The following is a 12,630-nucleotide window of genomic DNA, read 5'->3' as shown; positions in this document are numbered from 1 at the left end:
CTGGCAAGGGATTCTAGAACTCAGGCATTATTACTCAGACAGCCCAGAGAGGCTTTTCCCATCACCATCATTCTGCCCACACAAATCCATTCATTGCTGAGGGCTGGTTTTGTAAACCTCAGCAGAGATGCTCCCAGTTCTGAGGGGGCCTGTGCAGAGCTGGAACTCACTCTGAGCTCTGCCAGTTCCTCAGGGAGCTCTCAGCTCTGCGTGACTCTAAAGCATCTCCTTGGCTTCAGAATGAAGTGGGATTGTGCAGTGGGGTTCAGGAGATGCCTTCTTGGCTGTGAGTTCAGCTCTCTGATGAGTACAGCAAGGACACATCTGACACCTGGGCTGTGATTTTAGTTCATTTGCTTTTCATGCTTGGTGGGAAGCCAAGTTTCTATGGTTAAAGGACTTGGAAGATCAACAAAATTGTAAGAAAGTGCTGGCTTTAAGTTTGCTTTTTAAGTACTACTTTTATCTCAGAAACAACTCCCTAAAGGAGGTAAGAAATCTGTTTTGAAATCTTGCTGAGATTTGCTTTAAAGTGACAGTAGTTGTACTTTGCAATATGCTTCTCTTTTTTTACCAGAGTTGTAAAAATGTGAGTCCATAAAAGAACTTCTGTCAGCAGTACCAATTATGAACATCAATTATATTGGGAAATGCACAATTTAAAACTACACAAACCCTTACTACACCTAGAGGAGGTTGTGGAGATTTCACTGAAGGGCTTTTATACTGCTACAGCTATACAGGTTATAGCTTTTTATATAATGGCAGAGGTAAATAAAATGGAAGTGGTTCTGATCCCAGCTGAACCTATATAAAGCCTGAGCAACTCAACAGAAGTCAATAAATTTACTCCATGCTGGGAGCTCTTCAAATGAGATACAAATCTAGATCAGTATGTTTAGCTGGTATCCAGGAAGTATCTTTAATTCTGCTTTATCTTCTTTCTGCTTTATCTCTCTCTAAGCTCATTATATGAATGTATTCAAACTTTTTTATTATTAAAACTGGTCAGTTTAACCCAGATTAAGGATGTAACCAGCACACTTGAAAAAAGTAAACATAAAGGAACAGATTTTTCAGTGGAGATCAGCTTTTCCTTAGCCAGGAAAAAAACCCAAAGAAACAGATTTTCAGATATCTTGGTTACTGACTCCTGAAAATCTGTCCCCACGTAGTTCAGGATCCTGGGTTACTGCATTTTCCTGCCTTTCTGGTACATGACAAGTGAAGTTTGGTCAAGTTCACCCACTCATGTTTCAAAGAGGGTTTCCTTCTCCTCCTTGAGCTGTGCACATGGCACACAGAGCTCATTTTACTGTGTGTGATCTGTGCGTTGGAACTGTACAGAAAATACTGCTAACTATACATTGCCTGTGGAATCCCTCTGTGTGAAAACTGAAATGAAATCCCAAATAACTTCAATGGCAAGAGCATAAGATTTTTCCCTAGGAATCACTAAGAAAGTTCTGAAACATTAAATTTTAGCTAATGCAATGTTGATGACATTACTCCTAGTGAATTACAATCACATGATTAAATATAAAGCAAACAGTGTAGGCAGCACTGCTGGTGTGACAGATTTCTGTGGCTTTATGTTTTATGTTTATAAACCTATAGTTCACATCATTCTGGGTTTTTTCTTTCAAAGCTAAAGAGACTAAATAGCAGATGGATTCCTTCTTTGGAGATCCATAGTGGAGATAATTTCAAAGCTGTCTCTCACCTTCCACTGATGCAGCAGTTTTAAGGGAAGGGATTACATTAATCACTGTTTTGATCCCTTGGAAACATTTGGAAAAAGAGTTGCAAGTTTTGCCTTGTGAATTTCAGGGATGCTGAGAACACTTTCCTGTGGCAGTGCCTGTAGCAGGCCTGGGACTGTCCCTCTAATAATTCTGATACCTCAGGCTGATCTTTGACGTGGCTTTGGGAAGATCTCCAGTGACATGAGCAAATGGGCCTGGGGAGAAGCACATCTCTGCAATGATGCTTCCCCCTTCCACTGGATTACCAGTGCTATTCAGTGTTTGCCTGGGAAATCCATGTCTTGAAAAATGTCACTCCAATTCTCATGGCACTGTGACACCAAGATTGTGTTCCCCTCTTGGACACCAGTAACAGTGGAATCACAATGAAAATTATTTGAAAGCCTGAACTTGAAGGGGTTTTTTTGCAAGTCTTTGAGAAAAATTAAAACTTTTAGGTACAGAAAATTATCCCAGTGAATTAATTTGTCTATTTAAAAATAACACATTCTGGAAATGCAATCACTGGTTTCAACAAACACACATAAAATACTTTAGGAAAAAAAAAGTACTCACGTTTCAGTATATTCCTTCTTTCTAGCTCCTCAACAGCGGGTCTTTGGCTGAGTCGCCTGCGGAAAAACACCAAAATCACATTTTGTACCATGCCTGTTCTTTGGAAAGTCTGTAGAATTCTGACTTCTGCTGCTTCAGGAGAGGACTACAAAATCTCTCTCCAGGACTCGTGGAGGGAAAAAAAAAAAAAAATAAACCTGGCAGAGAATTATTTTGTATTATTTTTCCCAGATGCCAGTAACGCAGGTAAAAGTTCTCTAGTTTGCTCTGCTGTCAGTAAAATGCTTCCTCGGAATGTGCATCCTTTTCATCACACCCTCCAGACAGTCAGCTGGAACCAGCACTCTCCAGAGGTAAAATTCACTCTCAAGGTGGTTATCAGAGCAGTTTCACAGTGATCTTCTGCCTCTATCACTGCCTTCACCTTTTAATCACACGCAGCAGCGCGTTTCCTTTTTTCTGTGCATCCTGACTAAAGGCAGGCTGGCCAGAACTGAAGCTTTCCTGTGGCTTCCCGAGCCCCCAGCTCTGCTCCTGCCTGCTGAATGCAATTCGTGTGCTGCTCACAGCCTCGCGCTGTCTGAACGGAGTGTCTTGGTTCCACCTCCCCTTTTCTGTAGTGCTGCCTCAGGACTCAGCCTTCCAATCATATGATCGGTGCCACAGCGATTTTATTGCGCATACTAAATGAGCCTCCCCCACGAGGCACCGTGATATTGCAGAGGATCTCAGGTAATTGGAGGCAGGCACACACACACACACACACACACACACACACACACAGGCTGCATTTGCTGGATTTCATGTCATAATCCAGCCAGCAGATCGGAAAGAGTTTCCGATGCTTCCTGGCCTGTGTTCTGGCAATGCTGAGGATTCTCAGCCCCTGCTCTCAGCAGATGTTGCCAAGCCGGAGATGAAGTTACAGAGACAAAGAAACACTCAGAGCAGGGACCACACTGCAAACTGCAGTTATTCCTCTGCTGGGTATAGGGAATAAATGAATAATTACAAAGTCATGCTGTAACAGGATCTACATTTTATCAAATATACAGCAGATGGAAAAATGTTGTAATTGTTAATACACTGCAAAAAACCCAGTAAAATTACTTGATTCTAATTTTTCTTTGTTTTGTAAGCCTTATCCAATATACCCTCCAGATCAACTCTGTGATCATATGTTATCAGACCAACAGCTCCTTACCCTTTTTTAATTAAACTCTCTGGAAAAACTCTCATCTTTGGCAACAGGAAGCACCATAACTACTGCACCAAATTCACACCAACAGAAAACTTAGATAGATGAGCTCTTGTGCAGAAACACCGACAGCCGAACTCTCACTCTTCCTACCTAACACTTTGTATCACCTAAGGGTTTTCTCCTGACCTCTGCGCTCTCTTTGGAGTAATAAACCAGATACTCCAGCAGTGGAAGTTGCAATAATCCCAACTGAAACAGGAATGCTGAAACTGAAGACTTTAAACATGTATTTTTAATTCCTGTTACCTTTGGACTCCTCCCTCATTTCCCTGCACGTCTCAGAAATTACACAAGTCTGGCTAGGTTTTTTTGGTGTGAAACAGATAAAGTACATTTTATAACATAAATCAGTTAAGAATTACTTAGAGAGCTCATCTGCAAATGAAAGGTCCACCTGACCTGCTGCTCATATGCCTCTCTCTCAGCCATTCTTAATTACAGCCTTGCCATGTGAGATTGATAGATCCTCCCAAATCTGTACATTACATTTCAGAGGCTCCTTTTAAAGTGAGAGATTAAAAGGCTAACAAAATAATTCGAGCAGTATGAGAATACAAATGTATAGGAATATGTTGCGATTCTGTGTGAATGCTCTGTGTTTATATATAATATGTATCATGGTTGATTATTTAAACCTTGTTTCCCCTTTGGCTTTGATAAATACCCATTTTCCTGTGCACACCCTCAGCATTACCCCCAGCAGAAGGCAAAGGTGCAGACAGACACAGGATTATGTGTTCATGAGAGCATTGCAGGGGTTTTTTCCTGGGTTTTTCAGAGATACAAACCACACTTCCAAACTTTGCGTCACAGTCATAAGACTAGAAACAGACTTTGGTTAAAAATAAATTTCTAACGGGATTTCAGGAAGGTGAATAGAGTGAAAACACCAAGAACAAGGAGAGTCACGGTCAAACGAGGAGTGGCAAAAACCTCTGACATTGTTGCTATCAAGGTCCAGGGACATTTTGGGTCTATTTATTATTTCTACTGTTCAGGAGAAGCCTCTCTGTGCCCAGAAACAACTTTTGGAGCTGCTGTGGGGTGGCTGAGCCTGGGGAGCAGGGAAGGTGAAGGGCTCCAGGTGCCCTGACAGCGATGGGATCACGGGGGCCGGGGCCACACGGCTGGGCTGAGCTGCCCGGGGTGACTCGGGGCTCAGAGCCCTTCCTGCAGGACCTCAGCCCTTGTGAAGGGAATCCCCTGCCTGTCTGTTGCCCCTCAGAGCCAGACCCCGGGGTGCTGCAGGGCAGGGCCCTGCCCAAGCGCTCTGGGCACGGCACAGGCACCTCAGCCACAGCCACACAAGGACAGACATCTTCTGAGGGCTCCTGGCAGGGCACAGGTCACACTGCCAAAATCCACATCCCTCCTGAAGGAGCTTTAGTGTAAGAAACCATTTCAGGTGAGTTTGTGCCTCCGCATGGGTGAGCCGTCCTCTGGGTGCTGCAGCAACAGGTGCTCTATTCTGGGTATTTATTTCACATTTTCCCTGAAGCTGACAGGTGTGAAATCCTGCCTGTGGCAGCAGCAGAAGCACCCCCTGTGTGCTGAGCTCAGTGAGTTTCCTCGGGCAGGACTGACCATCCCTGCGGGAGCCGCTGCCAGGGCCTGGGGATCGCCACCACCCCTCAGGACACCCGTGAGGTGAGTCTGGCCCAGGGTGAGCTGAGCCCAGCTCAGGGTGAGCCCGGCCCAGGGTGAGCCCGGCTCAGGGTGAGCCCGGCACAGGGTGAGCTGAGCCCGGCTCAGGGTGAGCCCGGCCCGGGGTGAGCCCGGCCCGGAGTGAGCCCAGCCCAGGGTGAGCCCGGCCCAGGGTGAGCCCGGCTCGGGGTGAGCCCGGCTCGGGGTGAGCCCGGCTCAGGGTGAGCCCGGCTCAGGGTGAGCCTGGCTCAGGGTGAGCCCAGCTCGGGGTGAGCCCGGCCCAGGGTGAGCCCGGCCCAGGGTGAGCCCAGCTCAGGGTGAGCCCGGCCCAGGGTGAGCCCGGCCCAGGGTGAGCCCAGCTCGGGGTGAGCCCGGCCCGGGGTGAGCCTGGCCCAGGGTGAGCCTGGCTCAGGGTGAGCTGAGCCCAGCCCAGGGTGAGCCCGGCCCGGGGTAAGCCCAGCCCAGGCCCGGGGTGAGCCTGGCTCCCTCATGGCACCACCAACAGCCAGAACAGGCACTCAGGAGCCACAGAGGACACACTCAAATCTCATATTTGAAAGAAATAAACTCTAGCTGAATAGCAATTATCAGCAGACTGCAGAGCAGGGAGAATCTCCCCAGTGTGTGATTCTGGAGGATGAAACAGGCACTTGCTGTGAAGGAGCCTTGTGAAGGCTGAAACCTGGCCCTCAGTGACTGTGGATGGGCTCCACAGGCTGTGCAGAGAGAGGGTTTTGTGTGAGGCAGGTACAGGGCTTTTGAATCAGTCCTGGCTCCTGTCCTGGGCATTCAGTGAAGTCCCTGCCCCTGAGCAAGGATGGCTCTGGGGCTCACCAGGGCTGGAGTGCCCTTGGAAGGGCTGAGGTGGACAGGAGGCTCCAGCACTGCTGCAGCACAGTGTGGCCATGGCTTGTGCTTTGCACTTCTGTTCTTTTTTCACCCAGGGGCTCACAGCCCCACGTGGACTCACCTCAGCAAAGTGACTGTGAGCTCCATGGGGAGCACTCGTGTAGTCCACCACTTCTGTTGTGTGGCAGTAATGATTTCCTTTCAGCTGATTTCAATATCTATTTCTTGCTTCCAGGAAATTACTTAATGCTCTTATGTACTTGGGTGTTATGAAATCCTACGTTTGGGTGTTTTTGTGCTGCCTGGTGAGGCAGGAGTGCTTCCTCTTAGCACCTGTGGGGCCAGTTCTTTTGGGAAAGGTCTCGAAACTTCCTTGAAACTCTGTCCAGATTCCCCCACAGTGTCACTGAACTGCCATGTCTCATGTTAAAGAGTGCTCAGTCCAGGATTTTGCTTTCCTGTTAGTTTAAGCCAAGGGATGCCAAGAGCAGCAGTAAATGAAGCTGAACTGGCAGCACGTCAGAGGGGACTGCAGCTGCCTCTGGGAAACTGAGCACAACTGGAGGCACCAGAGTCAGTTTGCTCTAAGTGGTGTCTGGATACAGTTCAGAGATTGCTGCACACGTGTCAGAGATGCTCCAGGTTTGGACAGACACCAACATTTTCTCATAATACTACAGCAGTCACCATTACTGTGTGGGGTAAAATGGGATGGACACACAGCACTTCATGTGCAGCTATTTCTCATGTTCAGAAAAATTGCAAAGATCTTGTGTTACTGTTCTGTGCAAAGTGAGCATAAACCTTCAAAGCAGCAGGTGTTCTTCAGTTGTTTGAAGCTTGGGGAGTGTTCTAGGTGTATTTTCAGACTACTTTTAGAATGTTTTCTCCAGTAATTTGGGCTCAGAGAGATGACAATATGTATTTATTATAATCTCTCAAAAGCCATGCCTGCTTCCATATTCTGCCAGTGTTACTCCTGTGGGTGAGAGGAGCAGGTCACTGCAAGTTAGCTCAATCACCTGTGGCTCTCTCCAGAACACCCTGCAGGTACCCCAGCTGCTCTGGGTCTCAGGGCACCTCAGGTGTTCACAGTTTGCACATGGCCTCGAGGTATTTGTTTTCCCCATGCAAGGTGCACACGGGAATCCTCTGACGTCCATGAGCGCTCCCTTGGCTCTCGGAGAGGCAGGGGAGCTGTGGTGCCTGGCTTTTTCCCCTGGTGAGCATGTGTGGTGTACAATTACAGAAAAACAGGCTTCCCTCTGCCACCAGAGCCCTGCTGTGATGGTGCTGATGTGTGCAGATGTGGATTTGGAGTGTGGGTAAAGCCACAAAGGGCTCGTTCCCTCTGGAGCAAGGTCGCGCATTTGTGAGCCCAGAAACTCGCACATGTGCCTCTGACTGCTGGAGATCAATATCTGCTTCACACTGCCAGATTGCTCCTCCACATTGAAGGGAATGAGTATCTCAGAACCACTGTTATACAAGGATTGATCATATTGGACAGCTACAGGTGACTGAGTGCTCAGCAGGCTGAGGATCTGCATGTCACCAGCACCCAGGGGCTGATGTCAGCCAGGCAATGCATCAATGTGTCCTGTGAGCAGGAGCTGCTGCCAAGTCCTCTGCCCTCACAAATACCTTCAGCAGTGTCTGCTTTGTCCCTCATGGGAACTGCATCCCAGCAAAGCCACAGCAGGCTGAGGGCTTGCAGGTGTGGGCACGGAATGGCTGATCAGAGACCAATTTGGAAGAGGTACAGCCCCCACTGCGTGCATATGGGGCTATGCTGACTTCCCTCACCTCAGACAGTCCTTCCTTCCTCTTATTAGTCTGTATCTCCCCTGCCTGGCAGACTCAAGCAAGCATTCAAGCAGAATCCAGTGAAAAACAGCTCAGGTTTGTGTGGTTTCTTATCTATCCCCAAAATGTGTTCCTGTTTCCCAAATGTATTTTTTCATAGAATCTGTTGCACAATATCTGTGTGTATGTTTGCCAGAAAACTGAATTTCTTTCAGATTTGTAGCTAAAGCCAAAAGTTACACTTTGAAATCCTGTTGCTGGTGTTAATAAGATCCATGTGATTCTGATGATCTTCTCCAAAAGGAGGAGTGAACTGGGTAGACCTGGACACGTGCATGTGCCTGTGGACCCTGGACTGACAAGTGAGCAGTCAATCCAGCCATCAGTAAATGAGCTGTAGCCAGCAGCAATTGCATTGATTGTTCCTCATGTCAGGTGGTTTTGCAGATGAGTCGGGAAGGGAGGTGATGGGAAGGATCCCAGGCAAAGGGAGGAGAAATGGGAGTACCCTGGTTTTGCTTCTCATAAAGCTGCTTGTGTCTGCTGCCCATCAGGAGGCAGAGGCTCTGCCTCTTAAATTGGCATCTCTGTTGCCAGAACATCATGTTCAATTCAACTAGAAGTTTATTTTCATCCTTCCTATAAGTAGCTGTGAAGAGGATGTGTGCCAGGGCTTTGAGTCACCCACGCACTGCACTGTGCCTGCTTGCAATGTACAATTATGGGTAGTAGTAAATCCGTGGTGGGAGGGACTTCTCTGTTACTGTCTGTACAAAATTAGAAGGCAGACACCGAGACACAAACTTGTTTTTACCCCAAGGTAATTCTGGATCATGTAAAAAGTGGGAACTGATGTGCCAGCATTTCCCATAACAGGAAAATCATAGAATCAGGATAGTTTGAGGTGGGAAGAACCTTTAAAGGTTTCTTGTCCAACACCCCAGCAATGAGCAGGGACATCTTCAAGTAGATCAGGTTGTTCAGAGCCTCATCCAACCTGACACTGAATGTTTCCAGGAAAGGGACATCCACCACCTCTCTGAGTAACCTGTTCTAGTGTTTTTCCACCCTCACTGTAAAAATATTCTTTTTCTTATCTAATCTAACCTGACCTTCCTTTAGTTTAAAACCATTCCTCCTTGACCTATCACTATCTGCCCATGTAAAAGGTTGCTCTCCCTCTTTTTTTAAAACCCCCTTTAATCCCTGGAAAGCCCCAGCATGGTCTCCTTAGAAGCTTCTTGTCTCTGGGCTGAACAACCCCAAAGCAGAGGTTCTCCAGCCCTTGGAGCATCCAAGAGTATCTTCCTAAGAGCAGCTGCTGACTTTGTGTGACAGTGGGGAGCTCAGAGCAGTGTGAAAAGGGTGAACTGGTTTGGTAAATGCTGTGAGTTACATTCTTTAAAATTGCCTGATATTTGTGTTTCTGGGCCATCATGAACTATTTTTTGCATCCAAATAAGAAAACTGCAGATAAACACAGAGGCTATAAATGTTGCCTTAATTACGTGTGTTATTTATTTGTTTGGCCTTTAGTTCTGTCTGGATTTTCAAAGCTGCTTATCAGCACGAGTTCAGTTAATTATGTTGTCACTCATCTGTCAGGCAATTATAGCTGCCCACCATTATCATTTCTGTGATAGGAGCCCTGCAAAGAGTTCAGATTTCAGCTGAAATAGAAACCACACATGTGCCCAGCATGACCCTTGTATCATAACCCACTGTCCCTGAAGGACCTGCCCTGTGACAGGTTTGTTACTGCACAGGGCTGTAAGCACTGTGTGGGCTGAAATAACAACACAGCCAGGATCTAATTGTGTCAGAGAATTCAGGTGGAGAAGGCTTGAGGGTAATCATTGTTCTCACCACCTGTGAAAACCCTGCTGCATTTGACCTTTGGGTGCCTAATTTTCCCAAGGTGTGAGGAAGAAAGGCCAGGCACAGCTGGGAGCAGATCAGGACCCAGTTCAAAGACCTGCTGCAAAGCTCAGTGCAGATGCAGCATCCTTCCACCACCTTCAGCAGGCTTTTGCTTTCATATCCCTCTCCACACTCAGATAAGGACTCCTGGAGGATGCTGCTGCACGTTGTAGGACCAACACAGCATAATGGCTTTCATTTTCATCTGAGTTATTAGTTAATATGCAAGAGCCAGCATCCTGACATGGGATTTAAATGTAACAAGTGCTTATTTCAGAGCAGCAGCTTCCTCCTCTCCCTTCCACCTGCTTCCCCCTCTGTGGTTTAACAGAGCTGCTAGATAGTGGATTTGTCCTGTTTGTTATAAAATTACAATATTTAGTCATTTGGGTGACAAAAGTACAACGGGTTGTTCAGCCAAAGACGTGTTCCCTGTCTGTAGTTTGATGGGTGTCTTGTTCAGCAGCAATGGCAGCGTGAGCAGCACTGTTCTCATGAACAGCAGCCTGTTCTCACTTCTCTGCCTTGCAGCTGGGCAAAAAGCTGGTTTGGGGAATACTTTTAAACTAAAAATAGCTCAGCAAGGCAAAGTTCTGAAAGAACACACTCTTCAAATAACAGAGCAAGTGGTACAGCTCCCAGTGCCCCTCCTCTGCTGAAAGTTGAGGAGAGCTTCAGGCTGGGTTTAAAATGGGCATTGAAGGTTCTTCTAGCAGAAATCAATGCTGGGTATGACCTGGTCACACTGTGCAGGTCACTGAAGATGGTTAATGATATTTCATTGTAAAGCAATAGATTTTTTTTTTTTTTCCCTTCCCTCTGAAATAGGTATTAAACTCTGGAGCCCTGTGTTCCTGCAGAATGAAAAAGCAAAAAGCAATGCTGTGTATCTCAGACTTGGGCAAATCGAGAACATTGTGGGTTTGATGCTTCAGGACAGGCAAACAAAAGCAATCATATAAATCCCAGGGTTTTAGTTCTATCTCACTATGTGTTTATTGCCATGATATCATTTTAAATAAGACATCTGCCACTGCTGAAATGATACTAAAATCAACTCTGATGGCAACTGCATGAGCAGCAGCAGGGAGTCTGAAATAAGCAGCAGATAGAGACAAGTCTCAGCCCAGTGGTGGGGACTGCCACTGACCTGTGACTTTCCTGTCCTAGTAGCAGTTGCATACTTCTAGTGCTTACTGGGTTATGATAATAAAATAAGAAAAGTGGGGGAAAGGTAAGAAAATAAAAAAGCTAGGTTTTAACTTCACTGTATGAACAATCCCTAATACAATAATTGTGCCTGTTCTCCTCCAGGGAGGCTGAGGCTGGCTTGTCAGCTACTTTTGTGCCCTGTACAAATGAAATGTCTGTAGGCTCATGGCTCAATTTCCTGGAAAGCCAGAAGTGCAATTTCAACCATGGCAGTCAGTGAGGACAGGCACAGGATGACAGAGAGACATCAGTTTGGTCTGTAGCTCTAGCTCCTTTTCAGAGGGCAACAAATAGAGATATTGTCCATGGATTGAAGTGTCCCAGAATGTCCTGGCCTCAGCTGGGATGCTCAGGGCTGCACTAAGATCCTGCAGTACTGTGTGCTTAATCCATCAACAGTTGCCCCTACAACAGATGCCACTGCAATGTGCTACTGTGGGATTTGGGTCACTGGAAGAATCCACAGCTGGATTTGCAGAGACAGATGAAGTATTGGTGTGTGTGGGCTGTCAGCTGTGTGTCAATGCCCCTCCTCCCCCTCACTCGATGCAGAATGATTCGAGAATGGCCCTTCTTGCCATGAGCTGCTGGAGATTCCCCCATGAGGAGTGACTTCTGGAGAACATCCTTCCCTGTCACCTGTGCATCAAGGCCCTTTGGCAATCTGCAAAGTCTGGGAGGTGACAAACAACCCTCTGCAAGGAGCAGTGAGGATTTACCCCAGAGCTGGGGGCATTAAGCTGTGTGAGCTTGAACCTCCAAACCCAGCAGCTCCAAGCAAGAGGGGACATGCTGTGGCACTTTTTGCAAACTCCTTGTAGTGTCAGGCTTGATGCCAAGGAGCAGCTTTCTTAATAACTGAAGTAAATCAAGGCAAATGCAGCACTCTCTGAGTACTTTGTGTAACCCCCGAAGGAAAAACCTAAATGACAGCAATTTCTGAAGCTGCAAATGCTGCTGGGCCAGACAGGCCCTGCTGGGACCGTGTGTGTGGCTGCACACCTGCTCCCAGGCTGCAGGAACCTCTGTGGGAACTCTCCCCTGGCAAGGCAAGTGCTTTCTAGCTCTCGCCTGCCACTCACCCACACAGCCTCTCCAAAAGGATGGGATCTCCCTGCCTTCAGACAGCATTTCACCATCTGCTGTACTATTTTCTGTTCCTCTCGTGCACAATATTGTTGGCCCAGGATTTTCCAGGACAGAGTTAGACCAACAGCCTTGCCTCACAGTCACTGACCTTGGCTGGCCAGAGCCACACCAGTCTTTGCCCACAGCAGGCTCTGAATCCTGCCTTTTACTGCACTCCCATTTGTTTGCTTTTAATATTTTACCTCTTTCAGAATTTCTCTTGAGGTTATCTGTTGATTTTTCAATACAAAGAGTGTTCCTGCTCTCAGTGCAGAGTGAAATGATAAATGCCATTGACAGCTCAAAGATGTGGCCCAAAAAGTCTGCAAGGGTGCAAGTCCTCTGGTCTCAGTAATTATCAATTTTGTGGTTCTTTCAGCAGCAGCTCTCACAGTGCTCTGCAAAGCTGGTCTGTGTGGTTATCTCTGTTGTACAGAATAGGAGAATGTGCAAAACTGTCTTGTCTGAAAAAACAGATTTGCAGCCCCT

General features: G+C 46.9%; 1 protein-coding gene across 2 annotated transcripts in view; it reads right to left on the bottom strand.

Moving 5' to 3' along the window:
- PHACTR3 (phosphatase and actin regulator 3) overlaps positions 1-12,630 on the bottom strand; it is a 99,851-nt gene that overhangs the window by 6,474 nt on the left and 80,747 nt on the right. For both annotated transcript variants that reach the window (XM_056507523.1, XM_056507524.1), the window contains exon 9: positions 2,322-2,377. In XM_056507523.1, coding sequence (XP_056363498.1) covers positions 2,322-2,377 — 56 coding nt within the window. The remainder of the gene's footprint in view (positions 1-2,321; positions 2,378-12,630) is intronic.

This window comes from Oenanthe melanoleuca, chromosome 20, assembly GCF_029582105.1.
Source record: "Oenanthe melanoleuca isolate GR-GAL-2019-014 chromosome 20, OMel1.0, whole genome shotgun sequence".
NCBI lineage: Eukaryota > Metazoa > Chordata > Aves > Passeriformes > Muscicapidae > Oenanthe > Oenanthe melanoleuca.
This window is presented reverse-complemented; position numbering and strand designations above follow the sequence as displayed.